The 27996-nt window shown below is 56.2% G+C and overlaps 1 protein-coding gene and 1 long non-coding RNA gene across 4 annotated transcripts in view; both read right to left on the bottom strand.

The window, feature by feature from the left end:
* Positions 1-12177, bottom strand: part of ATP2A3 (ATPase sarcoplasmic/endoplasmic reticulum Ca2+ transporting 3) — a 77384-nt gene extending 65207 nt beyond the window's left edge. For both annotated transcript variants that reach the window (XM_068909586.1, XM_068909589.1), the window contains exon 1: positions 11922-12177. In XM_068909586.1, the coding sequence (XP_068765687.1) occupies positions 11922-12039 (118 nt within the window). In that variant the 5' untranslated portion in view covers positions 12040-12177. The remainder of the gene's footprint in view (positions 1-11921) is intronic.
* Positions 12178-12840: 663 nt separating this feature from the next.
* Positions 12841-23694, bottom strand: LOC138061238 (uncharacterized). Of its 2 annotated transcripts, none has more exons than XR_011134935.1 (3): positions 23433-23694; positions 15988-21988; positions 12841-15498 (listed from the first exon to the last, which is right to left on the bottom strand). It is a non-coding gene; the product is annotated as an uncharacterized lncRNA (long non-coding RNA). The 2 variants fall into 2 exon arrangements; XR_011134936.1 differs by having other exon boundaries at positions 12842-16265; positions 17140-21988.
* Positions 23695-27996: the final 4302 nt, after the last annotated feature.

The following is a 27996-nucleotide window of genomic DNA, read 5'->3' as shown; positions in this document are numbered from 1 at the left end:
CGCGTTCAGGGGCAAAAATTATCCAGCCCTCTCTGCTTTTGTTACTAACGCCGGCGAGCGGACTGCTTTGACACAAGCGGTTTGCTTCTCCATGTTTGTGTCCGACTTCTGCGCTTGCCAACGCCGAAGAAATGAATTATCAAGATATTACCGACAAACTGTTCTCGCGTGCGTTTGCTGCCACGCGCAGAGCGACCGGCTTCCTTCTTCCAAACGCCCAGGGTCACCTGCAAACGTTTGCCCGTGGCTGAGCTCGCAGCAAGGTGACAACATCCCCTCTCCAAAAAAAAAAAAAAAAAAACAGTATGGGGGGGGGTAGAAGACTTAAAAGATAACAGTTTTAAATCCAAACTGTGCTTTTTTCCCCCCTTCCCTGCCAAGATGAGAACGCCACGCGTTCTCCTCCAAAAGCTGGTATTAAACCACCGGTAACGGAGCCAGGGTTTACGACAGAACAACATAGCGGCTGCGAGGGCAAAACATGCTGGGACCACAGGGCTGATGGGATCACAAGGAAAACCTGAACTTCGAACCCTGCGCTAAAGAGAAAAAGAAAAGAAAAAGGGAAAAAAAAATACCCTGGCTGAAACTCTAGGCTGAATGGAGCCTCCTTGATCTTAAAAACGCAAGTAGGTTTAGGGGAGAGCTGGGATTTTTCCTCATTTGTTTGTTCGCGTTTCACCCCGGCTTGCGCTTCTCGCGAGGTTTTCCAGCTCCCGTACAGCGGCTGCGGGTGGGCGGATGTGCCCCCCGCTCCCGCTTTATTATGGCTAGAAGATTCCCCAGCATCGTTCAAGAGCTGGGAAACCTGCAAGTCTGAGCGTTCGCGTTTCAACCTGACTCCCATCTGCCGGCAAACTAAATTACGCTGATAAAAACACGCCCATGTAACCCGCAGCATGGCGCACCACGCAGCCCTGGCCTGCATGGGAGCTGACGAGCTGCTTTTAAGTTCAATTAATTTGAACCAAGATTTTATGATTATTATTTATTTATTGAAGAATTCCTTCCCCGGCTGACCTCCCTCCCTGCACACATATGCTTGCTTTTTCTGGTATCTGTTCTCAGAACACGGTCTATTTTCAGCGAGCCTCTTGGATGGCTTTTCATGGAAAATGAAATCTACACTGCGCTTAGATTGTATCAGAAGAAAAAAATCTCTCTGTGATAGAAAAGATCTGTTCTTCTGGATGCGGAAAAAAAAGCAAGCTGGACAATTAATACTTTTCGTGGCTAATCCTCTGGGGATCACACATCTCTGCGCAGCTGAAACGGTTTCCTTCCTGTAGCAAGATACTTTAAAGATTGTTGGCAACGTGAGTCTCATTTAGCCTTCGCCTGTAGTTCTTGTGTGTCCCATCCAACTTCTCCTGCTCCTACCTGCCGTGGAGCCCCCCAGGGCACAGGAATGTATGAGGACATATACACACACATAATACCTCTGTATATACATTTTAAAAGTTATACATATATATATATACACACATATATATACACATATACATATACATACACACACACACACACACATATATATATATAAAAATAAAGTGGAGGACAGAGGGTTACCAAGAAGCAGAAGAGCCCGGTGCCATGGTGCACTTAAAACACCAGGACCTTCCTCTGCATTAGCGATCACGCTCTCAGGGCTGTCTTCGTGAAAAGGAAGGTGGGAAGTTTGGGTGAAAACGCAAAAAAAGGGAAGGATAGTTTGAATTAGCCATTTTATAGACAAAAATTAGAATTGTATAGACAAAACAAGCCCCAGAGTAATACAGGAGCTGGCTTGACACTGTGCCCTGCACCCCATCTGCTCTGGGGTCACCTTGAGGACCTCTTTGGAGGAGAACAAATAAAAGCCGGTACCGTACATCTCCAAGACACTGCGCATGGCACGGGAGACGAGCAGCCACCTTAGGAATTTCTTCCTCGGCCCATCAGCTTGCAATCTGGGAGCGAGGCTTTGTCACATTTCCCATACTGGCAATAACATCCACAGATACACTTTATAAGCAAACCCCTTTCTTTAAATCCTACAAAGGCTAAAATTGCCCGCCCTGCCCTGGAGACGAGGTTCATGCTTACCTGTAGACAGAAAGAAGGTCCCTGACCTCACCAGCATTCAAAACCAGCACAGAAAAATCTTCCTCCTGCGAGAGGCAAACTACACGATCTCCTAGAGGGGAACCTTCTCATGCCCAGACAGGCAGGTTCAGGGACAAAACACATTTCTGGAGGACAGCTATCCAGACTTCTTGCCAATTCTTTAAAAAACCAGGACTAGGTTGTTTGCAGCTATGTTCTCGTACGGTGAAAGAGGCCATCATGAACTTTGATTGTCCAGAGTCCTACCCAGCACGTACATGGTACATGGATTAAATATCTAATATCCCCCAAGTCAGAAAGGCACGCACGGTGTCCTGCTCCGGAAAAATGAGGGGCATGGCCTCAGTCCTGCCCTAACCCACGGATAACACCAAAGCACCTCTCCGCCGCACGCCAGCGAAGAGCTCGGCCTGGACAACACGGACTTCCCAAGCGCGGAGGGTGGGGGAACGGAGGCGGCGCGGGCCGCCGCTTGCCTGCGCCGGCAGCCCGGCTCCGCAAGTGCTCCGCAGGCTTCCTGCCTCGCACCCCATGCGCCCGAGCCGGGGACTGGGGTATTTGGGGGTTTGGTTTTTTTCGGGTGTTCGGTTTTTTCTCCATGTTTTCCTTATTTTAGAGCCTCTGTTGACTTGGCGGTTGCAAAACAGCACAAAACGGACAGGCAGGTAGAGCCTACCGGCCAATTTGTGAGCGCGGGTCCGGTGCCGGGCGCCCCCCGCGCTGGAGAGGGACACGCGCCCGGCTCAGCCAGCGCTTCCCGCCGCGGCCGTCTCCTTGGGATTTTGCTACATCCTGACAGCCAGAAGGGACTGATTAACCATGCTGCAAATTAAGTTCCTCCTCGAGCATCTCTGCTTTCATCCCCTGAAGCTAAGGAAGTAGAAAAGAGAAATCTCCCCCGCCTACGCACCCCTCCTGAAAAACAACTGATTTTTATCAGCAACAAACACGAGAAAAACTCTTTCCAACCCAGAAAAAACAAGCGCTTGGGTAGAGCCGCAGACAGAGCAGGGACGGGGGTAAACCGAGGACCACCAAAGCAGCCTAAGGGCTCTTCCCCGCGCCAAGTCCCCAGCCGCGGCGCCCGCTCGGCGGGGTTTGCCACGGGCAGCCGGACAGCCCTGCCAAATTATTCTTTGAAATAAAAATATTTAAAATAATTTAAGAAGGGGGGTGGGGGACCCCCAGCGCGACGGGGCTGGCCGACGCGCTGCGCTGGAAGGGGCATTGCCAAGCTGGGACGAGAGGAGGAGGAGGAGGTGGTCCAGGGGCTTCTGCTTTAACGGGATCTGCTACGGCCGCTGCGGCGTTTCTACAAACGCCGGAGAGAAACGAAGCTTGCCTCCCCAACCAGCTCTGTTCTGCTCTGTCCCGCGTTAACTCGCGGCCGTAGCCCTTCCCGAGCTCCCCCCTTACACTGCATCGAAATATATATATATATATATATAGCCGCTAAATACCAGGAAACACCAGACGCAAAAATATCAGGCACAGGAACCCAGGGAGCCAGTGGACACACACGAGCGAGAAGAGGATTTCCTCTCCGTACCATTGCACCTCCAGCCCCAAACCTGCCGCGGCCAGAAAGCCACGGCGACCCGAACACGGCGGCCGCGCGGGGACGGCTCGGCCGCCCGACTCGACGCTCGCCGTCCTCCCGCGAGCGGCGGCCCGGTGGCCTTTGCTCTTTCCCAAGCTCCTGCACCTCTCGGCCACCGCCACCGCAAATCCAGAGAGCAGCACCCACCCGCCGGCTCCCGCTCGGCCAGAAACATCTTTTATTTCCTCCGTTTTGTTTCCTTTTCATAAAGGGATCTTTTGTTCACAGGAGCCCACGGTGACTTACCAGTGTTAGCGCATGAGGGGGGGAAAAAAATATCGGAGGGGTTTATCTGCTGCCGGAGCGCAGCTGAAACGCAGGACCTCCTTCAGGACACCCAGCGGCACGAACACAAGGACAACTAATCAACATCTAATCCCTGGGAGGATTTGGATAAGCAGAAACGCCAACATTAAGGCCTACTATGGGTCTAGTCTTCCAAAAGCAGGTGCCAGATTTCAAGTTTTAGGTGGCAGCAGCAACCCGCCGCCCAGCCATCGGTGCCGGCAGCCTCCGCGGGTTTAGGAAGTGCCCTAAAGAAGCATTTGGACACGTCGGACTGGGTGGCCCGTGGGCACGCATCCCTTCCCAGGAAAGCCGTGGGAGACCTCAAAACTGGGGGGTTTCCACAACTTTGGGCCTTGGTGCGAGAAGCACGTGCCGCTTGGCTTGCAGGGGCCCCGGCCAGAAGCGCCGCCGTCGACGAGCGCGGGACCGGCACGGCGGGCACCAGCTCTCGCTCCCAGCTCCGGGAGCCAGCGCAAAGCCAGCGAATATTAGTCATGGACAAGAAAGTAATTAGTGACAAGGGTTATTTCAACAGGTTAACAACTTTTCTTCGAAGAATGACACTCAGCCCCCAAATTTGGCCCCCCTCCGCTCCCGTGGGGACCGAGTTACCCACCAAACACCACCTTTAACCCTTAGAAAAGGGTTTAACCCCTGGGAAACAGCCCGTAAAGAGCCCAACCGATAGCATCAAGAGGACTAATAAGACTCCCGTCGAAGCGCTACTCATGCCGGACACGCTGGCCGCTGCTCAGGCGTCGGCAAACCCGGGAGGCAGGCGCACCAGGCGACGGCCCGCGGAAAGCGTGGCTTCAGCAGCAGGCCCCTAAATGGTTAAAGCGATAGGGTTCAACAGCCACGGAGGAGTCTCTCTCGCACGCGCTCACATCATGGAAATACTCGAGCAACCACAATTTTCTCTATTGCTTTTTGGCTCCAGCTATTCAACGTTTCCGCGCTTCTCTGCTACCTGTTTTATAGGGTGATAATTGGTACAGACAGCAATTTGCTGTAGCATTCTTCTTTTTTTTTTTCAATATAGGTTACTGTTATACATTCTACCTCCAATACTCGCAACGCTAAGATATAAAAAAAGACTATGAGTCATAACGCTGACCAAAAAGAAAAAAAAAAAAACACCAGAAAAAAAAACCCACACGAACAATAATAAATTCAGGTGGGGGAGGTAGGGGTTGGCGGTTTCTGAGTTTTGCTGAGTATTTTTCAGTATGGCACCGGGTTCAACTCGTGCCTGCTCGGCCCCGCACCGAAGCGCCAGCCCAAGCCGTGCCAGCCCACCCCCCAACTAGCCCTCCCAGTCCCTCCGGCACCAGCCGGGTCTCCTGCCCGAGGCACACGGGGGGCTGCCTCCACTGCCCGATCTGAGAACCGATGCAAAATCATGCTCTAATCCCGGGGGCAGGAGAAAAAAAAAAAAAAAAACACCTCTCTCCTGCCTCACCTTCTGATGTCCACTCTGTACAGACCACGAGCACCGGCGACTCTGCATCTCTGGGAACACGTCAGTGCCCCAGACCCTGGAGCACCAGGTTTCTCCCCAGACACCTTCAAAACCCCCTTCCTCTCAGGGCAGGTCTGCTAGCTAGTTTTTAAAACAACCCAATGTCAAATCATCCTGGGAGACCACGTAGTCTTCTTCACGCCACCTGCCACCACCTCTTACAGCGAGCAGAGCCACTCAGCCGTCCTCGAAAGGCGAGCTCCCCAACGGTCGCTGCGTGCCAGGGCCGCCCAAGCGTGCTAATGGGCTTATCTAGGAGAAAATAAAACCCAGCTCAGGCCAGGAGCGTGGCTGTACAGTCTAGGCACCCACGCACACTGCTTCAGACCTGCCAACCCAGAGCAGTTGACCGCTGCTTTTACTGCTCTAACGCCCCATAGCGTAAGGGCTGTCCTGTAGGACCACAGCATCGTCAATGCCTTCTCCACGCTCCAGGCAGAGACCTGGCACAGCCTCAGCAGCAGGAAGGGGCCCCAGGCACCTGCTCAGCCGCGGGGCAGACTTGGCCAGGTGGGCACCGTGGGCCGCGCTTCGGGGACAGATCAGCCCAAAACGCAGGTGGTGCCCGCCGGGGGCTGCCCCCTCCTCCCACAGGCAAGGAAGGACCGGTTGGCGAGAGGCACCTGCTACAACCTCTTCGGAGAACTTCTTAAAACATGCTCCAGCAACGTTTTGATGCTTGAGCGACTGCTGGGCTGCTCCTGAAGGTCTGCTAGGGCTAAGAAGTCACACGAGCCCCCAGGGCAGCTCAACTTCCCCAGCTGCTGCTTGTTTCCAGCAGAAGTGCGGTGCTTTCACACCTCCTCTCCACTTCTCTCCAAAGCACGCGAGCTCCCATTGACCTCAGCTGGGCTGAAAATGCACCCTCATCTCGGTGTTGCTACGGGCATGGAAGCACTACCAAAACACTAAACAGCTGGCTCATCATTTCCAAAAAAATAACCTTAAAAAACAATTTCAGAGGGGTATCAACTCCCTACCCGAGTCCACAAATCCTGCAGGTAAGAGAAAAACGAAGGTAGCATCTCCAGAGGTTTGAACACAAGCAAAACAGTGTCAAATAACCCCCGTTTTGGAGCGGGGGAAACGGAAGCATCTCAGGGCTTTATCTAGCCTCAAAAGCCCAGCCAACGCCACGGGTGGCGTTTCTGAAGCCTTTAAACCATCAGCGCAGAGCTCAGTGTTCGATGCTGGCGGAGCCGCGGGAAGCGGGCTGGGGTCTGCCCGGCCGGCCGAGGCGCCCGCCTCTCCCGCGCGCCATCCCTTTCGCAGGAGCCGATCAAGCGCCGAGGGCGCTTCCTGTTGCCAAAAACTAAAATTATTTTCGGTAGGAAAAAAAAAAAAACAGAAGGAACACCATGCTTAGGGTTACGGTTTTAACTCAAGGAAGGTGAAAAAAGGGGCAGGGATTAAAAATCTGCTTTTTTTTTGTTGTTGTTCCTATTGTCCAATTAAAGGAATCGTGTTTGGTCTCTCCACAAACGTGAAGGCGCTCAAGATGTTTTAATGCATCAGCATTTCTCCTGAGGGAACGAATTTTGAGGAGGAGAGGAAGGAGGAAAAAAAAAAGAAAGTAGCATGTTTGTGAATCAGACGGTTAAGCGTGTGTTTCGGGGGTGGAAAAGGTGGGCGATGCGCAGAGGAACAGAGAGCAGAGTTAGATGAGTCAGAAAACGCTGCTTTTCCTCTTCTTACTGGCATCTCAACTATTTCAGCATGAAATAGAAATTTCCCCCCCCCTTCTTCATTGCCAAGCAGGAGTCTGAACGTGACCTCGGCCGGTTAGCAGCCGCCTGCCATCAAGCAGGCGCTAAGTAAGACGCCGCGGTGATAGCGCGCGCGCGCCGGCGGATACGTAGCTTGAGACGCGCGCGCGGCCCCGGCGCCACGCCGTCAAAAGGACGGAAACAAAACAGCGGCGTTTTTGCCGCCGTTGGAGCGGCGCCCAGCCTGGCGCTCAGCCGCACCACCCTCGGCGGCGGGTCGTGCCGGAGCCGCGCCGTGCCGCGGGCTCGCTCCGGGCTCCAGCGCGTCTCCTGCCCGGCAGCCTCGGGCACCCACAGACCCGCGCGCCCGCGGCTGCCCCGGAGCTGACGGAGATGCTGGGAGTCACGTTGCAAAAAGAAAAGCCAACTTATCAACGCGCGCCGAGCTTCGGCTTCACTCAGGGCTAAAGCTGGGCTTAAAAAAAAAAAACACCAAAAAAATAATTCATTAATAACGGTGATGCTAGTTCTCGTTAGCCTCCTGCGCTTCATCGCGGGACCTCCAAGGACCAGGAGACGCAGCTTGGCAGACCACACCTGGAGAAGGTGACACCGGAGGAGCCCTCCAGCGAAACCGCGCTGAAAGGGAGGACCTCTTCAAAGCAGAAATCGCGGAAGGGCTTTTGCTTCAGCCTCCGAGAAGATCGTATGCAAAAAGAGATAAATGCCCCTGTGCTGCAAACGCCCGAGCGCTTGACTCGGCTGACATTCACAGTCCATTTCGGTTACCAAATGGAGGCAAATACAATTATGCATATGCATTAGCGCTGGCAATCTCATGCCCGAAATGCATGCTCATTTACACATGGAAATCTATTTAGCTTAGAGGAATTACAGCTATATTAAAAACAGAAAAATCATTTGACTGTCCGCTGGGCAATTCCCTTTTTTTTTTTTTTTTTTAAATGCAACTCCTCTGCAAAACCGAAACAATTTAAGGGTCACTTGGGCCCTTGTTTTTAAATACAGGCAGAAATGTTTGCATCCTCCTGTTCAGCCTACTATAAAATGACAGTTCTTTCTAACAGATGTGCATTTTATATATATATATATATATATATATATATATATATATATATATATTCTTTGTTAAGCTGTGATTTAAAAGCAACCTGTACAAGTCTGTGCCGGTGGATGGGAGGGGGGGAACACGGGAGCGCCTGGGCGCGTGGAAGGCTACCAAGCGTTTGTTAGCTCCAATTCACTTTGAGGATTCACGAGCCTTTTAAGAATCGCCACGGCGAGACCTGAACGGTCTGCCGTTCCTCCGCTTTCCTCGGCGGATGAAACGGCCACGCTGACAGCGCTGATGACAGATCTGGAACCCGAACAGGGTCTCTTCCGAACGGAGCAATATTCTCTTTTCGTCCAGGAACCTGTATCTTACAGTTCTGCTGCCAAGCCGCTAACTGGGGATGTTCAACAACCAGTGCCGCGCTCTGCTTCCTCCTGCAAACTTAAAACACGAGCACGGCAAGGGAAAAAAGCAATTTTATGCTCCAGAAGATCATACTCCCCCCGCCCCTACACTCAATACCTCTGAGCATAAACCACGTCAAGAGCCACCGCTTCTCACCGAACGTCGGAGCTCACTGCAGCTCGTCTTTGAAACGCGTCCGCACGTTTGGGGGGGGGGGGGGTGGAGAAAAACAAAAATCCAGAAAGCAGCTCTCTCCTGCATGTCAGGAGACAGTTTTTACGAAAGATTATGTATTTTAGATGGTGATTCATGACACAACCGGCAGTTTGATTTCAGGTGCAGAAGGAAATGAATGAACACAAAACAGGAGGGGGAGAAACTGAAACTAGCTGAAGTTGCAGGAGGTCTGCTCTCGCGCTCGGCGCGTCGCAAGATTCGACTTCTCTTCCCCCTTCTCTGCAAGCGGCTCCGCGTACGAGCTCGAGCAAGGCGCCGAGCCCTGCTGCACTTCCGCTCCTCCTGCGCGCGGCGGAGGTGGGGCACCAGGGCGTGCAAGGCCCAAGGCGGGCGCAAGCCTTTGAGGGTTGCCACTGCCATAAAGCAAACTTTTACAGCTAACTTAACGCAGCCATTTAACACCTATCACCCTCAAGTCTCGCACTTCGGGGCGCGCGGTGCAGCGCGAGGCTGTCGCTGGCTCCCCGGCTCCCTCGCCCGGGGAAAACGGCTTTGCTCCCTCCCTGCACCCACGGGCTCCGTGTGCCTACGTGGAAAAAAATTCCCTTTTTCCAGGTGCCCCGAGCTGCATGAGGTCCAGGCACCCCGGGGCGCCTGCCTGGCTCTCCCCCATCCCACCACCCCATGTCCTCCATCCAGCAACCGCTTGGGCTCTTCCTTTGCGGCCACGTGGTTTTTACTTCGGCCCCTTCCACGGTCAGGGTCACATCATCCAAAACAGAAGGGAGACACTCAAAGCGCCTCTCAAACCTGCCACGCAACCCTGACCCGCACCCGGGCCGCAGCTCTTCCAAGTCTGGCACCCAACGTTGCCTCTGCCCACCCTGCGTGGCCGCAGAGCGCCTCCCGACCGGAGGAGACAGCTCCTGCTACCTGCACCTTCTCGCTGTGCTTCAAAGAAGGCTCCTCGCCTAGCACCTATGTTTTCAAATTTTCAAACAAAACCAAAACACAAACTGTCCCATTCTGCATAACTGCAGACTACGCTGATCTGGTAACATCTCATCTGCTCTGCAAGAAAGCTGTAAATACTGCACAAAAATCTCAAAGAGTCAGAGTTCTTACAGGAGTTCGACCACGTTTTCCGCTGAGCGCTGCGCTGTCCTCCTTGCAGCCTCTCAACGCTCTTGCGCATCACTACGATTTATATTTCATGGAAAACAGAGCTCTGCTCTGAGGGCAAAAGCCACAGGATGTCCCAAAGTCAAAAGCTCTTGCAAATCAACGAGCTGCAAGAAATTAAACCTCTGACTGTATCTGAAGCAAAAGACGGCAACGTAGATCCTCTGTCCAAAGTCTAGCATACAGGCGCTGCTTAATGAAGGAGGGGGAAACCCCACGCACCTAATCGCCGCCGCTTACTCCCCTGCCCTTCACTTTGCACCCACGTCACGCTCTCGAGCCACCTTTCTCGAGGCAGAAAGCCCAGCGCTATTGAGCGGCCGCCGTGCCTGACTCAGACGATGATTCACTTGGACAAACAGGAGAATAAAGCCACCCTAAGGGCCGCGACGGCGATGCCTATACGCGATATACTGCTTCGGGGTACGGCGGGCAACCCTCGCGCTGCCGCGGGCCGGAGTCCCCGGGACGAGGGGGCGCACCGCGCGTTCGGCGCTCAGCCCCAGAGCCAGCGCTGGGCTCCGTACTAACGATACGGGCGTCCAGCCGGCCACCTCCAAAGGCACTTTAAATAGGGGAGAAACGCTCAGGTTTGTACGCCTTTTGCGGGGCGCGCAGCGTTGAAGGCTTCTGAACACGGCCCGAACCCAACTGACTCAGTGAACGGAGCTAAAACTGCCAGGTCACCCGAGTCCTGGTGGCAAGCGAGACGGCAAACACCAGGACCGCCGGGAGAGCCTTAACTCGTGCATCAGGGCTTATTTCTCATGGCTCATTTTAGGAGAAGGCGCATCCTTCAGATCCAATTTAACTTATTCCCTTCCTAATGGATAAAGATGCAGAAAGCAGCCCCAGGAGAAATCTCTTCAGATTTCCCTGAGCCTAAATCAGAAAGACCAAATGAAAAGGGGACAGAACTGGAAGCTACAGGACCAAGCACCGAGCCGAGAGTTTTTAAGCTCATCTCCTTGCAGAACTTAGAATCAGGTCTTACCCAAAAGCATTAGATCAAACTCACCCGAAAAACCTGGTATTACTTTACGCTGAGTTAACACCCTACCTAAAGGCACAATCTGGATCGAACTAGCTATTTCCCACAGTAGAGTAGGTCGCCCCAGCAAAACCCACCTGTGCTCACCAGCAGATTTGCTTAGCGGTTATAAAACAAAATTTTAAAGCTACCCTTATCAAAAATAAAAATGAAAAAAAAGAAAAAAGAAAAGCACACAGATGTTCAGAAACGGTTACCCAGGGTCAGGCTGGCTTGCAGTCAAACCCATGCACATCCCCTTCGGTGTATCGCCCGCTGCCACCCCTTTCCTCTTCCGCAGCAGCTCCGGCAGCAGCCCCAACGCCCAGCCAGGCGGGACCTGGCGCGGGGGGCTCGCGGCACCCCCAATTTCAGGGGATGCCGGAGGAAACCCCCCCCTCCTCATGCTGGCTACGGGGACTCGCTCGCATCCCTCCGTGCTGTCAGGGACACCACCGGGGGACCGTCACCCCCACGAACGGTGCCAGGCCATCGCTACCCCGAAATAATTAACCCCCTCATCAAGGCAGGCGAGGGTCACCTTGGCGGACGGATAATCAGGCAGCCCCCTACCCACCCCCGGCGCCCCCCGACCCCTCCACAGCCCCGGGGGGAAGGCAGGGCGCCCCTCGGGCCGCCCCGACGGCGGCTCCCGGCCCAGCTCAACCCCGACGGAGGGGTCCCAGACCCCGCCGCCCCCGGACCCCGCGGGAGCGCCCCGGCTCGGCCCCCCCAGCGCTTCCCGGCCCCTGGAAGGGGGGGGTCCCGGCCCTCCCCCGGCCCCGCCGGCGGGGTCCCGGCGCGCCCCGTCCCGCTCCCGGCGCACTAACCATTGGGGCCGTACTTCTCCCGGCTGCGGCGGACCTGCTCCGGGCTCAGCCCGCAGCTCTCGGCCACGCCGAAGCGGCGCAGCACGTCGAGCACCGGGAGGCTGTGCGCCGCCTCCATGCCCGGCGGGCCCGGCCGGGCGAGCCTGGCGGGCGGGGGGCGGCCGGCCCGGGGCGGGGAGGGGGGGGGGGGGCGCACACACAGGGGCACACGGGGCGCCGCTCGCACGGCGCTGCCTCGGCACCTCTCCGCCCGCCGCGGGAAGGGGCGCCCCGCCGCCGGGCCCGCCTCCTCCCGCCGGCACCGCCCTGCCCGCCGCTTCCCCCGCCTCCCCCGGGGCTGCCGCGGCCGCCCGCGGCACCCCCCCGCCCCGGGCCATGCCCCGCGCCCGGCGCCTCCCCCGCGGCGCCGCTGGGGAGGGGGCGCCGGGGCTCTGCGACGGCCGCGGGAGCCGCTCCGAGCCGCACCGGGACCCCCCACGCCGAGCCGGCCCCGGCCGCCCCGGCCCCGCCGCCCCCATTCACCAGGTACCTGCCGCCCGCCGATTGGCTCCGCCGAGCCCGCACGCACCTTCTGCCCCGCGCTGATTGGCCGCGGCGGCCTTCGAATCTGCATTCACTAGCCCGGGGGCGCCGCCCCGGGGGCTTCCCGCGCCCCCCGGCCCGGCCGCGCTGCCCCCCGCGCCGCCCTGCACCGGCTCCGGTTCGCTCCCCCCCCGCAAACTCCCTGCCTACAGCACAGGCTGACTCCGCTCTCCGAGTGCCTCTTATTTCCCCCTTCCCCCTTTTTTTTTGAATTATTTTGACCCGGGGCAAACTTCGTGGCAGTGATGCTGGGGGCCCGGGGAGGCCTCCCCCCGCAACGGGCAAACGTCCCCTGGGTTCTGGTGGGAGCCGCCGCACGTTCGGGTGCTGGAAGACGCCAAAAGGCCTTGCCGGCTCCCGGCCCGGCAGGCAGCGGCAAAGCGCCGGCTGCCACGCTGGGCGAGAGGGCTTTCTCCATCCCTTGCGCGCTCTTCCAGCTGTTGGGAAGGTCTTTCCCTTTCCGAGGCAGAGCCCCGCGAGGGGTTGCACAAGCGTTTGCTGACCTCAGGGGGAAATGATGGTGCAGCATTAATATAAGCCAATAAACTAAGCATTTGCAGGATCAGAGGCAACGTTTGATGGCCGTGGGAACCTTGGAAACAATAATCACCATGTAACGCTTGTTAAAACTGCCACCAGTGTGATATCTCCATTAGTGTGTTTTACCTGGAGGGTGGCAGCTGTGATGTGCTGCCTTTTTGTTGAGAAATAAAATGTCAACACAGTTAGAAACAGGAAGTAGCCAACGCACTTTGTACACAATAAAAACTGAGCAGCAGTGTCACGGCATGTGTTTAAAGTCAGCACAAAGGCACTTACACTTGAAATTCATTGTTGCAAACCAGCATTACATGGAGATGTGTAATGTGAAACACTCGGTGCGTCAGAAAATGACAGATCCAAATGCAGCGAGACGGCTTTCAGAGACGTGACAGGCAGTGAAAGAGAGCGCCAGTGCTAGATGTGGCAGAGCCACATGCACAGCTCTCTTAAACTCAGGGAATTTGGGGAACGGAGGTTTCTGATGTTGGAAGCTGCCCATAGCCTCCAGGCTCTGCGCCGTCCCATGCTGTAAGCGAGGTGACCCTGGGCAAGGAGCCACCACGGAGCAGGAAATAGGCAGTGAAAAGGTTGATATCCAGCATCTCCCAGGGGATTAGGCTCTAGCAATACGAGCTACCTGGATATAACAGAGACAGGAGCTGCTCTGGGTAGAGAGAAGAAGCTAAAGAAAAAGCAAAGTGTTATCACTTCCTAAAAAGCAAAACTTTCAATTGAAACTTCCAGCACTTCAGCTGGTCCTTTGGTGAGATCAGCAGTGAACATTTTGGTCTCTAATTAGCAAAGTGTCCTCCTTCCCCTGCCTCCTCAGAGAAGTATAGGACGTGAGTTGAGCTGACTTTTCCCCTTTCTTCTGTTTTGCATTAATTGTCAAATGACATGGGGAAAGGCATATGCAGTTGTCCTCCAGAAACGTGATCGGAAATTATGGTGGACTTGGAGAAGCCAAGCGAAGTGAAGCAGCTGGTTTCTCTGAATAGTTTTCTGTGCTCTCCGACCTCTCCAAACCACGTCAAAGTTTTACGCAGGATCTGTGAGGCCTTGGCCGTCGCTCTGCATCAGCAGTTAGTTAAGCAGTTTCATCTCTGCATTACATGGAGGTAGTTGCCAACTTCTCTGCATTTCCTTCAGATGTTAATAGTGAAAGGGAGAGCATTTGGGAGATAGCTGGATGGATGGAGAAAGCACACAGCCATCCCACACTGCCCCAGCACCTCTGCCACCTCTCAAGGATGCTCACAGGCCTGGTGTCCTGGGGGAAGCATGTTCCAGCTACTATTTAAGGCTCCTCTTCCCCATGACATAGGGCAGACGTCCATGTTTGAGCAACCGGGCCTCATTTACGGAGGCACTAATGTTTTTGCCCATCAATCCAGCACAGCTGGGTCAGCCTCAGTCCATCTCACTGCCATCCCACCTGATGGGACCACTCCGTGCCCCGCTTCTTTCTCTGCTCAAAAAGAGCAAGGGCCTCCGTTACACAACACAACTACTTTACCTCACTGTTTTGCAATACTTGCAATGTGCTATTTAAAAGACTCCTTGTAGCACTGAAAAGGCTGGGACATCTGTATAGCAGAGACCATCAGCAGCGATCGGAGGAGTTACCCTGATTTGGAAGAAGAGGAGACTTGCCTCAGAAATTCATCGTTGGAACATAGCTGAGACTAATCAGCTCACTCAGGCATCTGCAGACTTTTTCACAGTATGCACCAAACTTTGCTGTTCACTTAGTAGTTTTTATGTGACCTGGCTAAAAATCCCCCACGTGAATACCAAGTTCTTACTTTTCAGGTACTTCCAGTTTTTACACTGCATCTACTGTTGGAAGAAGTGTATGGCTGACTAAAATACTTTCACTGTGAATACGAATCACTCCGTAGCCAAGAGGACAAGGAACGTGCCGAAAGCAGAAATGGGTGGTGGAGCATGAATTGAAGTTCTGCCATTTGTTTTGGTTTCTAACCAAAACAGAGTCCAGCAGCAAGCTCAGGGACAGTAGCAGCGTATATCTCACTGAGGATCGCCGGCTGATTTATTTTTATATGTATCCATTTGTTTCCATGAGATGTTTTGCTGATCCCACAAGAATGGTGGTCCTGAAGGTAGGTATCTGCGCCTTTCTTTAGTTACTAATAGCTGATCACACCGGGAGGCAGGAACGCTCTCCTATAGACGATGTAACACAGGAATCCCAATCCTGGGAGATATTCGTCCGCAGGCATTTTTGCAGAAAGTGTGGTTCTTGGCAGTGCTTCCTGGCCTAACTTCAAGCGGAGGCATTATATTCACCTGCCTCTTGCCACCGTTTCAGCGGAAGGTGGCAGTCCTTCTTGGCGTTGCCTTCTGAGCTGCTTGGGCAATAGCCCTGCGCTCTGCCGTGAGCTGCCCTGAGGCCATCTGGCTTGCAGAGCTGAGCAGTTCCACAAGGTGCCTGAAGAGAATAAATGCAATCTATTATTATTAAAATATTACATGCCCTTGACGAGGTTCACAGAGGACTTAATACAATAGAGCATCCACAAAACTCAATAACTGCCCTCGAACAGCAGCATTAGAAGGGTAGAAGCTGCTGTCATACAGGACTCCGACGTCACCCAGGGCACAGCCTGGATGGGAGCCTGATTGGCAAACAGCTCCCCCCGTGTTCAGTTCAGCCCGCTCGTTCCCAGTGCTCCAGATCAAATTTTCTGCATGCTACAGCAGGCATCCTAGCAAGACAGTTCTCCATTTCCTCCCCGGCTCGACTGAGGGAAGCCCCAACATCACAGCCTCGCAAAGAGGCTTTCTCTTCCCAGCACCCTAGAAGGTGAGGGTATGATTTAATTCCCATTCTGCAGATGGGAAACAAAGAGGCAGTCAACAGATTTCCTTCGCGCTGGAGACTACAATGTGATTTTTCAGATCGTGTTGTGTGACCTACCGCTTACTATGGCCAAAGCCCAGCTTGCACAGACTTCAGTTACCACCGCCAGTGGTCAGCATGCCTGAGCCCAGAGTCACAGGCCAACATCCCAAAACACCGAGCACACAGTCACCCACGGCCTGGGAAACGGCTGTCCTGTGCTGCTTGACCAGCACACAGTAGGAGCTCTGGGCAAGAAGCAGCGCTAGAGGACAATTTTGCAGGGCAGCGCTCATCTCTAGTAACCGGGAGCTCCTCATTTCTTTTCCTGCCATCTCCTACCTCTCTACCACATTCTGCAAATGGAAAAGCGTAAGAAAAGTGTCAGTGGTTCAGACATGGGTCCACTCTGTGTGCGATCTGCAGCGGTGGCCGACCACAAGCTCGAATGCCTACCGCAGAGGAAGATGAGGGCAGGCATGTGTGACACTTCCCACGAACGCCCTCCCAGCATTTGACCATTTTTGGCCCACCGGACTCCCTGAGCCCACTGCAGGTTGTTGTTTAGTAACCTCTAATGGATCTCTTTTCTCAGCACTTGTCTCACCTCCCCTTAAACCCTTTGACCGTTCCCTTAGGCAAGGCGAGCCGTGAGTCTGCTATGCACTGCATGGAGACCCATCTTCTTTTGTTCCTGGCGCCTGCTAATTTCATATGACGGCCCTAGGCCTTGTACGGGAAGAGACAGTGACAGCAGATCTCCATCCATGTACTCCAGCCCATTCAGGATTTTGGATCCTCTGCCATATCCTTCCCTCCAAATCATCTCCTTTCCAGGCTGAGGATCCAAGTCTGGCCTAGGAGCTGTTTTAGACCATTGACCACGCTCCAGCATACTGGGAAGTCTTAGCCAGAGGGGACACTATTCTCAGATTTCGAGTCCTTGCCTCAAAGGCTTGTGGTAGCAGAGTGGCTCATGGAAACACATGTCAGATTTTTGTTTACCATAGAAAAATCCATATTTTTCCCCACTAATTCTAAACAATTCCAGAGTTTTGGCTGGGATTCACTAGGGTGTGCACCCTGAAGACAATGTGCCAGCTAAAGACTTAAGATTTGACAAAATTACAAGCAAATAGCGTTTACAAAGGGAAACCTCTGGCAGCCCTCGTAATAGGTAGCATCACCACCCCCACCTATAATTAAGCAATACATGAACATCATTAAGACCTTTGAGCAGTAAATTAGTCAGTCCAGCAGCGGCCAACATCATTTGGAGCGAAACCATCCTCAGTACAGTAATTGCGAATGAAGGGTCTTTGGCTTTTGGAGCAGGTACCACGTTAGCCCTCCTGGCCGCGACCTGGCAGGGAGCAGCCAGCCGCCCCTGTCGGAAATCGGGCTCCAGCCTCGGCAGCGCCCAGGAATGGGGGATTCCCTTCTGGAAGCCCCAGCCACGGACCTCACCGCCTTCAGACCGAACGGCAAACCTCCTTATTTGCCTTGGCTTCCAGACAGTAATCATTTTTGGAGGCAGAAAAACTTAAGAGAGTCATAAAAAAGAAAGAAAGGGTTTTGACCCCCCCCCGCCCCCGCCCCCACAACCTTATGAAGATCTCTTTTACCAGTTTGAGCAATGACTGCAGGACGGGGGGCACAACACGACCTAGCTAGTGCTAACGATTAGCCGAGGGCTATACAAGGTACGTTTTCCTCCACAAGGTCTTGATTTTGAGCTTGTTTATGCAGAAGTAAATTGGGACTAATTCTGCCAAACCCCATGGATTTACATTGCTAGGATCTTGGTTTAAGTGAGAAGAGAATCAGATGGATCGAGCTTGCTCCGGAGCCCTTCGGCGTCAGCAGAAAAGCTGCCAGCAAGCGCTGAACTGAAGCCACGGCCCTTGCCCCAAGGATTTTACAATCTGTGCAAGATTAATCTTTTGTCTCCACTTTGCTCCTCTGAGAGGGGGAAAAAATTATGTTTGCTGGAAACGCTCAAAGAGTAGCCAGTTTTCTGGTAGAGGCGATGGCTTCTGCCCCAGCTCAGCCGCGGAAAGCAGCAAGGGATATCATCCACGCTCGCCACGCTTGTGAGGGCTGTCCGCGGCAATTACGGCTTGAAGGACGGGCGAAAACGTAGAGGGCTTTCAGCCGACTGCATTTCGCGGCAACACGTTTTAGGGTCCGCAGCCGCACGCTCGCTCGGACCGAATTCCTTCTTCATTCGAAAGGGAGCTACAGGCGGGCGATAAACGCCAGCCCAGGCCCTCAGCTCGCAAATTTAACCCCCTTTTCAAGACCATCAGGCTTCATCGCCACCTCTGGCGCGCGCCTGCGGTCTGCCCGCGCTCGCCGGCCCGTGCCGGTCGCTCCTAGAAGAGGGGCTGTGAGCCGAGGGAGAACAACTTCAGAATTAACAGCCCAGAGCCGGGGAGGCTAACGCAACACAAGGAGATGCAAATCTCTCCTGTCGACAACCTAATTTTCACATTTATAGCACAAAGCGGGTTATATGCAGTCGCCCCTCGTACCGCTCGCGCCGGGGACTGAGCCCTCCTCACCCCGGCCATCGCCCCCGCCCCGGCCCTCCCTTTGGCTCTGGCGTTGTCGCATGCAGCGGCCTTATTTTATTAAATCATGTGTTAAGCACCCTTCGCTGGGGCCATCCCCTTCCCGGCGCGGCAGCCGCCCCCAGCTCGAGCGCGGCAAAGCCCCTTCCAGGAGGGAGAGTCACAAAGCGGGGTGGTTTTTTTTTTTTTTTCCTTTTTTTCCACAGCAGCTTTGATATTTGCTTTTCCTACAGAGGAAAAAAAAAAAAAAAAAACTTCTCCTTGAAATAACAGTTTGAGGCTCCTCTAAATGTTACGCACTGGCCGACCTTTCGGAGCCTGGCTTAGGGGTTTATTTTTAATCCCCCAGCCAGGACTCCAAGCAGCTCCGGGCCAGATCCTGCTCCCAGCAGCCGGGGCGCAAAGAGCACTGAAACGCATAGAAACGCGGCAGAGACGCTCACGGCGGCCAGGGATCTCCAGCTGGAGTCTCCTTGGCGGCAACACGCCGCGCGCAGGCTCGGCCCGTACGCTCCCGGCGCGTTGAAGCGGTGCGAGGGTGCCCTTCTCGCCGGCGTTTGGCTTCTCCGAGCAGCGCGCGCACACGCGCCTTTTTCGGGCAATATTTTACGGCGGTGGCTATAAAACTTTTGCCGGAGGTGCCCTCATTTTATTTACGGCTGCGTCTACCACCAAGCGAGGACGGGGCTTCGGTGCGGTGCACAGCGCCCCGAGAGGCTCGTGTCCCTGCAGAGCTGGGAGGGACCTCAGGGACCAGGAGATCCTGCTGCCACCGGAGGTGCTGGACCACGCAAAACCCTCCAGAGACGTGTTCAGCTCCGTCCTTGGAAGAGCCGGCAGCAAAAAGCTGCCGAGGGAAAAGCAGCTTTGAAACGGGCTGTCCAAGCAGATTTGAAAAGGGTCTCCTCCTGCAACAAAGCTCACGTTTGCTGTAGCGGTTGCAGCCGAAGCCGTCAGCCGCGCGCTCAGCGCCGCGGCGGGCAGCGGGGCGGCGAGCGGAGCTGCCCTGGGGCCGCGAATCCCGTCCCAGCGCGCGAGCCCGGCCGCCGAGGCTCCTCGCGAGCGTTGTCGCCTTCCTGGCGTCCTCCCTGACGCCAGCAGCCGCGCGCTCGGACGAAGCCAGACCTATATTGGGTGAATTGTTTCTTTCTTTTTTTTTTTTTTTTAACTGTTAATTCCGACTTCTTTCAAAGGTAGGAAAATACATTAATATCCATCCAAGGGGGAACACCGTGACGCTGCCGCTGATGCTTCAACGGTTTTTCCCTGATGCAAAACACCTCCTGGAAAAAAAAGGAGGGGAAAAAAAAAAAAAAAGCCTTTGTGGCGTTTCGTTCCCAGGGTTTTTGCTGGAGTTGAGGAAACAGCAAAAGCAAATCGGGCAGAAAGCAAAAGGCGGCTCCGAGACAGCACGGCGCGAGCACTGCGGCTCGCCCTGCGCATGCCCGGCGCTGGGCTCGGGGAAAGGAGCCCACCATTGCTTTTAAGGTGGTTAAGGGCTAAAACGTCACTCCGTGTTTCCCTCCAACAAAAGCACGAGCCCCAAATGGGGAAAAAAAAAAAAAAAGGTCTGTTTTTCGAGGCAGAAATGAATGATTCGCAAGGTGCCTCTGCCGCAGCCGGGGGGACTGCGTGGATGGGGCTATTTTCACCGGTGCTTCACCGGTGCCGGTTCCTTTTGAGGCTGCTCGCCGGGTTGGGAAGGGCTGCGAACGGGCAGACCGGGGATGCTGGAGCGCGGCGGGGGGCTACCTGTCCCCGGGGCCGCGCTCGCCTGCCGCTTCCCGCCCGACCGGGAAAGCAAAACCCGCGCGGAGACGCGAACCGCTTCGGCAGCCCGCCGCGGACAAACACTGACATCCGGCTTCGTCCGGCCTAAACTCCCCGTCCGTCCTTCTTCCCGGGCTGCCTTGCTGGCCCGGTCCGCCGTGGGGCTCCCGGGCAGCTGGCGGGAAGCATCTCGCGCGGGGGCTCAGCTGGGGTGTGGGCTGCCCCAACCGCTCCCGGCCCCGCCGACCAGGGGACACGCTCGGCCGGGAGGATCCCGCCGCGGGAATCGCCGTCCAGCCCCGGACATCGGCCGGGAGCAAATAAACCCGCGCTGAGCTTTCGGTGGCAGCGAGCGTCCCTTGTTGCTGCAGGCTCTTTGCTGTCTCCAAACCATCCGAAATGAGCCAAAACGGGAAGTTCAGTGGCGTATTTTCAACTGCAGGGCTTAGCGAAGTGACCTTTAGCCCCCGCGGGATCCCCGGCCGAGCGAGCACTGCTATTTTTAACCGTGTATCAGGGCCGGTGATGTCGGGTTTCCTTCCTCTTTCTTCTTCGTGCACGCCGAACAAAAGAAAACCAGATAAACCTCTAGCGAACCTCCACCTCGAGGCAGGGAAGCCCACGAGAAAGAAGGTTTAACGCAGCCAAGCCGCACTTCGCGGCACCTTCGGGATGGCAGGCTGAGACCGACGTGCAGAGCAGGTTTCTCTGTGAACCAAGAAAGATAGGCAATGATTTTATTGCAGCTTATTTACCCAAAAAATGCAACCTGGGGTAGAACAAAACCGCTGGTCGTTTGGGGTCAAGCCAGCAGAAACAGCCACTGCAGAAAAAAAAAAAAAGAAATTAAAAAGAAAAGGCAGCGTTATTTTTTTTTGAGAAGTGCAAGGATCTTGTTCCGACACTTTCTAAACAAAACATGGGGAATTTGTCATTTTGAAGTGACACAGAGGTAGCTATTATTTAATAAGTTTCTCAAACATCTCCTGCAAATCTGAGTCACCAGCCAGCTCCAGCCCCAGGACACCTTATGCTCCTGGTGCGGCGATACCACGAAACCCAGCCGCGGGCCTCGTCCCCTCCTGCCAAGCAGCGGGCAAGGTGGGACCCAAACCGTGTTGCTCTTGCCCAGAAAAATCCAAAATGCTCCGTGTTAAAAACCGTCAGGGAATGGGCTGTCAGGCGCTGGTGTAATGACTGTGTGTACAGCTGACGGCAGCGTCTGTGTTTTGCAGGTAGTCTGCAGAAAAGCGGAAACATGAGCTGGAGTGAGCTATATATGCATTTTATCTATATATAGCTTCCAGATATATCCAGGACGACCTACGCGCAACGTGAAAGAAATCGTTTGCCAAATACTTAACTTGGTTTCGCTGATTCTCCTCCCTGAAAATCTTACACTGATCAGAGGGCAAACGTACACCGTGCCAGGAACAGGTTTGGGTGCGATTGCTCGGGGACCGAGCCCGGGAACGCCGGTATCTGGTTTCGGCACTGCAGGGATTTCTGCGCGCCTTGAAGGCGGTCGCCTTCACGTGACCATTTCTCGGCCTCCTGCTTTGCAGCTTGAGGAGGTGGCGATGGTTTTCCCGAGGGCCCGAGCTGCCGTCTCAGAAGCGATGCCCCGAGCAGCCCGGGTCGGGAAGGCAGAGACCCTTCCAGGTCTTCGCACCTTTTGGGGGGCTTTCACTAAGCAGGGCTCGGGCTGCGCCTGTGCCTCTCTCAGCAACCAGAGCCTAGAAACGCAAAAAAGAAACAAAAAACAGTTGAAATTGTTGCCTTTGCATGACTGCAGGAATCGGGGCTTTAGGAATAAACCCGTTACTGAGACCGACGACAAAAGCGTGAGAAACGACCCTGGGTAATAAAGGGGACGCAAAGCAAAAGAGCTGCTGAAATACCATCCAAGTAAAGGTAGACATGATCTGAGGCTTGCGGAGAGGCTGACGGACTGTTTAATCCCCCCCGAGCGCGGGTGGCAGCCCCGGCACGGCCGCCCGCTCGTAAAACCCGGGCGCCCGCGAGCGCCCCGGCGGGAACCTCCGCGGCGAGCAAAGCCGCCGGGCCGCCGCCGCTGGGAGGAGGGCGATTTGAGCCCGAAGCGCGTCTCCCGAAGCCGCCTCTCCTCTCCCTTCGCAACGACACCAATAGGAAAAGAAACCCAACGGCATAAAAGCATCAGTCCCACGCCAAGGCGCTTGCGCTGCTAGAAAAACACCGTCGAGGGAAAACAGGCTCCTTTGGGTCTGGCTGGACGCAGGGCAGCCTGCTTGTGTTGGCCACTGGGGCTGGGAATGGTTTTTTTTTTTTCTCTTTGTTTTTTTTTTAATATCTGCAAATATTCATTATTTACCGAGCAAAACGAGCCCACTGCAAGTAGGGAAATAAATTCTGGGCTTTTCCTCGACTCCCTTCGTGGCAGCAAGGAGCAGCTAGCGATGGTGAGGTTCGGCCTCTGCTGCTGCGGTGGTCCAACCCCGCGACCATCCAGCAGCGCCACGAAACGACGACCGCCCCGTCCGCGTGCCTCCGCTGGTTTCGTTACACCTCCCCGCTACGGTTTTGCCACTCGCTCCCGGGCCTCGGCCGGCGGCGCCGGCTGCCTGCAGCGCCCGCGCCCGTCGAGGCCCCGCGGCCCGAAGGGTCGGGGACCGCGCTGCTGGGACGGGCCCCGCGCGTACCCGCCGGCTGCGGTGCCCTCGGAGCAATCGTGGCTTTGGCATGACTTTTTGGCCGCTGAGAAAGCCTCAGAGGGCTGGCCAACCCCGCCGGGCGAGGGGCCCGCGCGCCGCCTGCCGAGGCAGGGCCTGCCGCCCCGCGAAGCACACCGTCAAGGGCATCCTTGAATTGCACCGTGGCGAGTAGGAGGCTCCTCGCAGATGGCTTCGCTGCCAGAGGCGCTGCCAGCTCCGCCGTGTGTCATCCTTTCTGCTCAGCCTCGAGCGATGCAAACAGAGCCAACAAAGCCATTGTTGCTAGGTTTTCCAGGCTTTGGCCGCCCGGCCAGCTGGAGGGCTCTCGGGGCATTGACCACGAAGGATGATGTTATTTCAGATGAGCAGGAAGATGACTAAGTTCTCCAAAGAGGAGGCCTTCCAGCGCGTTAAACCCATTTTTTGCAATGGCTTAAATGTCGGTTAGCAGCAACGCTTGGGGCCTGCGGCGCTGCCGAGTACCTGCCTTCGGTCTGTGGTGGTGGCGAGAGGCCCCGAGCGACCCGCTTTGCTGGACTCAGCGCGCCCAGACCTGGGCTCTTCAGAGGCGCCTCGAGGCCGGTGTGCCAAACGCCCTCCAAAAAAAAAAAAGAACCAAAAAAATCACTATTTGCAAAATACCAGCTATCACTCTTCTGAACCCCTCCGCGAGCACCCCCGTTTTAGCACCCCAGACGGCCTTAGCGTTTAATTTCCTCTCCCCCCCCAGGAAAGCGCCCGAAGGCTGCTTGTCCGGAGGGCTCTGGCATGCCTCGAGTTTTTAAGGGCTCTGCACACGAGATGTTCGGTGGCCTCCGCTCCGGCTGGGGGGGGGGGGTTTGGGGGGGGGACAGCCTCGCCGTAAGCCGCACGCTGACGAAGCCGGGGGCCTGCCCGGCTTCCTGCTGGCGCCGCTTATCTCGCCGGGCCAGGCTGCCGCCCGCCGCGCCGCGGCATCGCGCCGCCGCCGTTCCCCGGGGGGGGCCCGCGGGCCGCCCGGGGCAGCGACGGCCGCAAACACCCCGCAGCGCCCGGCGGGTCTCGTCGGGCGCCCTGCCCTCCCGGCCCGCTGGCGTGCCGGCCCGCCGGGCCCCCGGTGAGGCCGGCGGGTAGGAAAGGCGCCCGGGCCGCTCCCGGTCCCGAAGCGGGCGCACAATGGAGCGGCGCGCTGCCAACTTTCCTTCTCGCGTCCCGGACGACGCCAGCAGCCGCCGCGCGGAAACCTCGGCCCGCTGCAAAGAAAACAGTTAACTAAAGGAGGCGGCGGGGGGGGGTAAAAAAATAAAAAGAAAGGGAAGAAAACACTGCTGCGGGAAAGCTCCTGCGGGCTTTGGCCGGGGGGAAAAAAAAAACCCTCACGAAACACCCGCCGCCCCCATCTCGCGAGCGGCGAACAGCTCGGGCAAGGCCCTCTCGTCCCCCCGGCGTCGGCCCCGGAGCCCCTTCCCGCGGGACCCCCCGGCCGCTGGGCACGACCAACAGCATCCCGGGGCCCGGCAGTTACCGCAGCGCTTTGGGTTATTTGCATCTGATTAAAACAAAGCGCTAGGAAAACCCAGGCTTTGCAGTTGCTCGTCGCGGCAGGGCCAGGGTGAGGTCTAGCAGGGCGAGCAGCGCAAGGAGGGGGCGCGCGGGGGGGGGGAAGAAAGGGACAGCCAAGACAAAAGCCCTTTTTTAAGATAAAATGCAGAGAGGGAAGGGGGTGGAGCAGGAGATGTGACCTGCAGGAGGCTGAACGGGAGCCAAAGCAAGCACGCAAAGCGCTCGGGACAACTTGCAGGGCTTGTTGGTCTTTGTCCCTTTTGCTTCGGCCTAGGATTTGTATATGGAAAAAACATGCCAGGCTATAACAACAACAGCCCCGCTCCATCTGGATAAATAGTTAACCAAGCAGTCAAAATAGCTGGTGCTACAAAACAGCTGCTGGGACGGGAGACACCGGGGAGAAGAGAAGCGTCACGGTAAAAACTGGATGGGAGGAAGGAAGCGCTCGAACGCGGGAACGTGGCGGGGAGAGGGGAGAAGGAGCAGCCCTCGCGCGGGTCCGATCCGGCCCCGCGACCCCGGCACGGCGGCTCCCGGCACCGCTGAAACCAGGGCTGCCGCGGGCGTCCCGCACCCGGGGGCCAGCGGGGCGCTCGGCGGGTCGGAGCAGCCTCAGCTCCGGGGTCCTCAAACTGCAGCAGCGTCCCGAAAAGCTCAACCACGTAGAAAACGTGCCGAGAGGGCTGGCAGCATCTCGCCTCCTCCAGCCGGGCGCCACGACGGCAGCCGACGGCCCCCGCCGGAGCGCGCGTGAGCCAGCCGGCACCGCGCGCCCGGCTCCAGGAGCTGGCTGGACGCTCAGGCTCCCTGCGAGAGGTCTTCAAAGGAGGGAACGTGCCCTTTTCCATCCCTATCAGCTGGGCAGAGCTTAACCACTACCTGAACCAGCTGCCTAAAGTTCAAGGCTCTGATTAGCCTCCCGCGACCCTAAATACCCGACGTGCGCATTAACGGAGCGGGCGGGCGCTGTGTCGTACGGCTCCGAGCACCGTCTCCGAAGAGCCGTGATCTGACCCCAGACCCAGCACAGGAACCGCAGCCCGTGTTGTAGGTGAGCCCAGGGCAGCTATCTCCATGGCCCGTCTCAAAGGGCTTTGGGCAGCCCTTCCCGCGGCCGCCCGCACCTGCGCTCTCCTCCCCGTTGGTGGGGTCTGACTGGTCCCCTAGAGCTGGCCGCCAGCCCTGGGTGCTCCCGGCCCCGGCACGGGGGTCTCCCCGGGTCTGGGCGATGCTCGGTGACGGCGGTTCGCTCTGCGCCCCACCAACCCAGCGAGGCCTCCCAAAATGACGTCCCGGTCTTCGGGCTGGTCCCGCGGCACCTGGCAGGCTGCAGCAGCCCGAAACCGGCACCGCAGACTTGGGACTGGGCACGTTTGTCCCCGACGGGGCCTCAAGGGCCACCTCCGAAGCACAAATCAGGCCGCCAAGAAGTTTCCGCAGGAACTGGGCAGCCCCGGCGGGCGGCTCAGGCTCCCTTCCCGGCGGCGCTGCCGAACAATGCGGCATTGTTCGCTGCGGGCCCGGGGCTCTCCCGCGACGTCCCCGGGGAGAGGGGGCTGCAGCGCTTCTGGCCACGCTCGTACGCGCAGCCCCTCGGGGCCGCCGCCGGAGCGGCAGAGCCGCAAACGGGACCCGCGCAGACTCGCTGCAAAAACCAGGCCTACACCGGCGCTCGGGCAAGGCGCCGTCTCAGCGGCCTTGAGCCGTTCTCCGGGAAAAAGCCTGCATTTTCCCACAGTTGAGATGACGCAGAAGTCATTTCACACAGCACCGCTACATTAACGTTTATTTTATTGACCTGGATAATTAAGAGCCTTCTCTGGGCCCACAGCCTTTCCCGGGACTTCTCCAGTCCTCACCTTTCATCTTGTTGTTCAGCGAAAAATAGCCAAGCGTTTTCCTAACGCGCCGGCAAAGCCGCGGCCGGCGCGGCTGCAGCTTGGCCCCGTTAGTCGGAGTCATGTTCCCAGCACTAACGACCTGAATCAGTCACTTGCTGCCAAACTCCCACCTTCTCCAATAAAGGAAAAAATAATTGCAGCTATTCACGCACCTTGAAGGACGGTGAATTGCTTGGCTGGGGGGGGGGGGACACACACATGCGCTCTCCCCCTCTGCACAGCTCATTTTAAGATTTTAGGCCAAAGTGTACAGGTAGGAAAAGATTTTCTTGTTAAATGACACTTCCATGACATGTAGCTCCTACCTGCAGCTTTCGTTTATCGATGATTTAGAGATTATTTCATAAATTACAGGAACGCTCAAGAGCAGCATATGTTCTGGATGTTTTTGAGCACATCAGTAGGAAGCGTTGCAGATGGCTACGCTCCCAAGAAAGGAGCAGGATAATTGCCTGATGGACGCTGAGGACTGATGGGGCGTTTGTGAGCACATTTATTAACCCTTCATGAATTATTATTGAGCAACCTTATGATGCAGCTCGAGAAAGGAGGACTAGAGACTGCACCGCCGCTTCAGTGATTCCGATTCGGAAAAGCCCCTAAAACGTCAACGCTCCCAAGGAAAATTCCGAAAAAAAAGTCATTCTGCTTTGGCCAAAACATTATATTCCTGCAAAACCGCTTTGTTTTCTTTGTGGCTTTGCAAAGTGTGGTAGTACAGTGTAATATATTAAAAAAAAAAAAAAGATTTCAAAACAAGAATAACTTTAAAATGAAAAAAGGCAAATACGCGCTGGGACAGAGCGAAAAGGGCTGCTCCAACGTTGTCCAGAGCTTCCTCCGCTCTTGTTTCCCCACCCAGCATGTTTTGCTTTAGTTTTTATGAGAAATCAACAGCTTTAGAAAGCTTTTGGATTTTCCAATGGAAAAGAGTTCGAGGGGAGCTTTTTCAACGAGTTCCGCCAATTAACTCTTGGCTCACACACCCTGCGGCTGTTACGAATTTTCCATCGCTGGAAACCTTAAACATCAGACCTGGATGTTTTCCCCGAAGATACGCTCTAACTCAGGGCGAGTCCACAGCGGCCGTCACACAGCGCATCAGCCCGGCACATGGCGACGGCGCCTTCGGCCCTTTCATCGCCCGAAAGCCAGGCGAGGGAGCGCGGCGGGTTTCTCCTGCAGAGCTCGGCGGCCGCTGCGGCTGCTGCTCAGCGGCACCAACCAGCTTGTTTCGGTCCGCCTGCTCCCTCCCGAAACGCGCGGCGCAACGGCCTGCTGCTGAGCCCGGCCGCCGCCGCTCAGCTGTTCCCACCGTTCCCGCGCCGCAGCCCCGCGCCGCTCTCCCCCGGGGAGCCGGCTGCCCAGATGTGCCTGCGCTCCAGATGTGCGCCCTCCCCCTCTCCCCCCCCCCCGGCAACTCGGCTCCAGCCCATCGGCGGGATCCCGCCCGCGGCTGGTTTCGTCCCAGCTGGCGGAGCCGGGGGAGCCGCGCGTCCCCCCCCCCCCCCCAGTATTTGGCAGGTTTCCGCGGAAGGAGCCGCTCGGCGGGCTCGCGGCGCTGCAGCCCGGGGCTGAGCCAGGCCAGGGCCTCGCCGCACCGCC

This window comes from Struthio camelus, chromosome 16 (assembly GCF_040807025.1).
Source record: "Struthio camelus isolate bStrCam1 chromosome 16, bStrCam1.hap1, whole genome shotgun sequence".
Classification (NCBI taxonomy): domain Eukaryota; kingdom Metazoa; phylum Chordata; class Aves; order Struthioniformes; family Struthionidae; genus Struthio; species Struthio camelus.
This window is presented reverse-complemented; position numbering and strand designations above follow the sequence as displayed.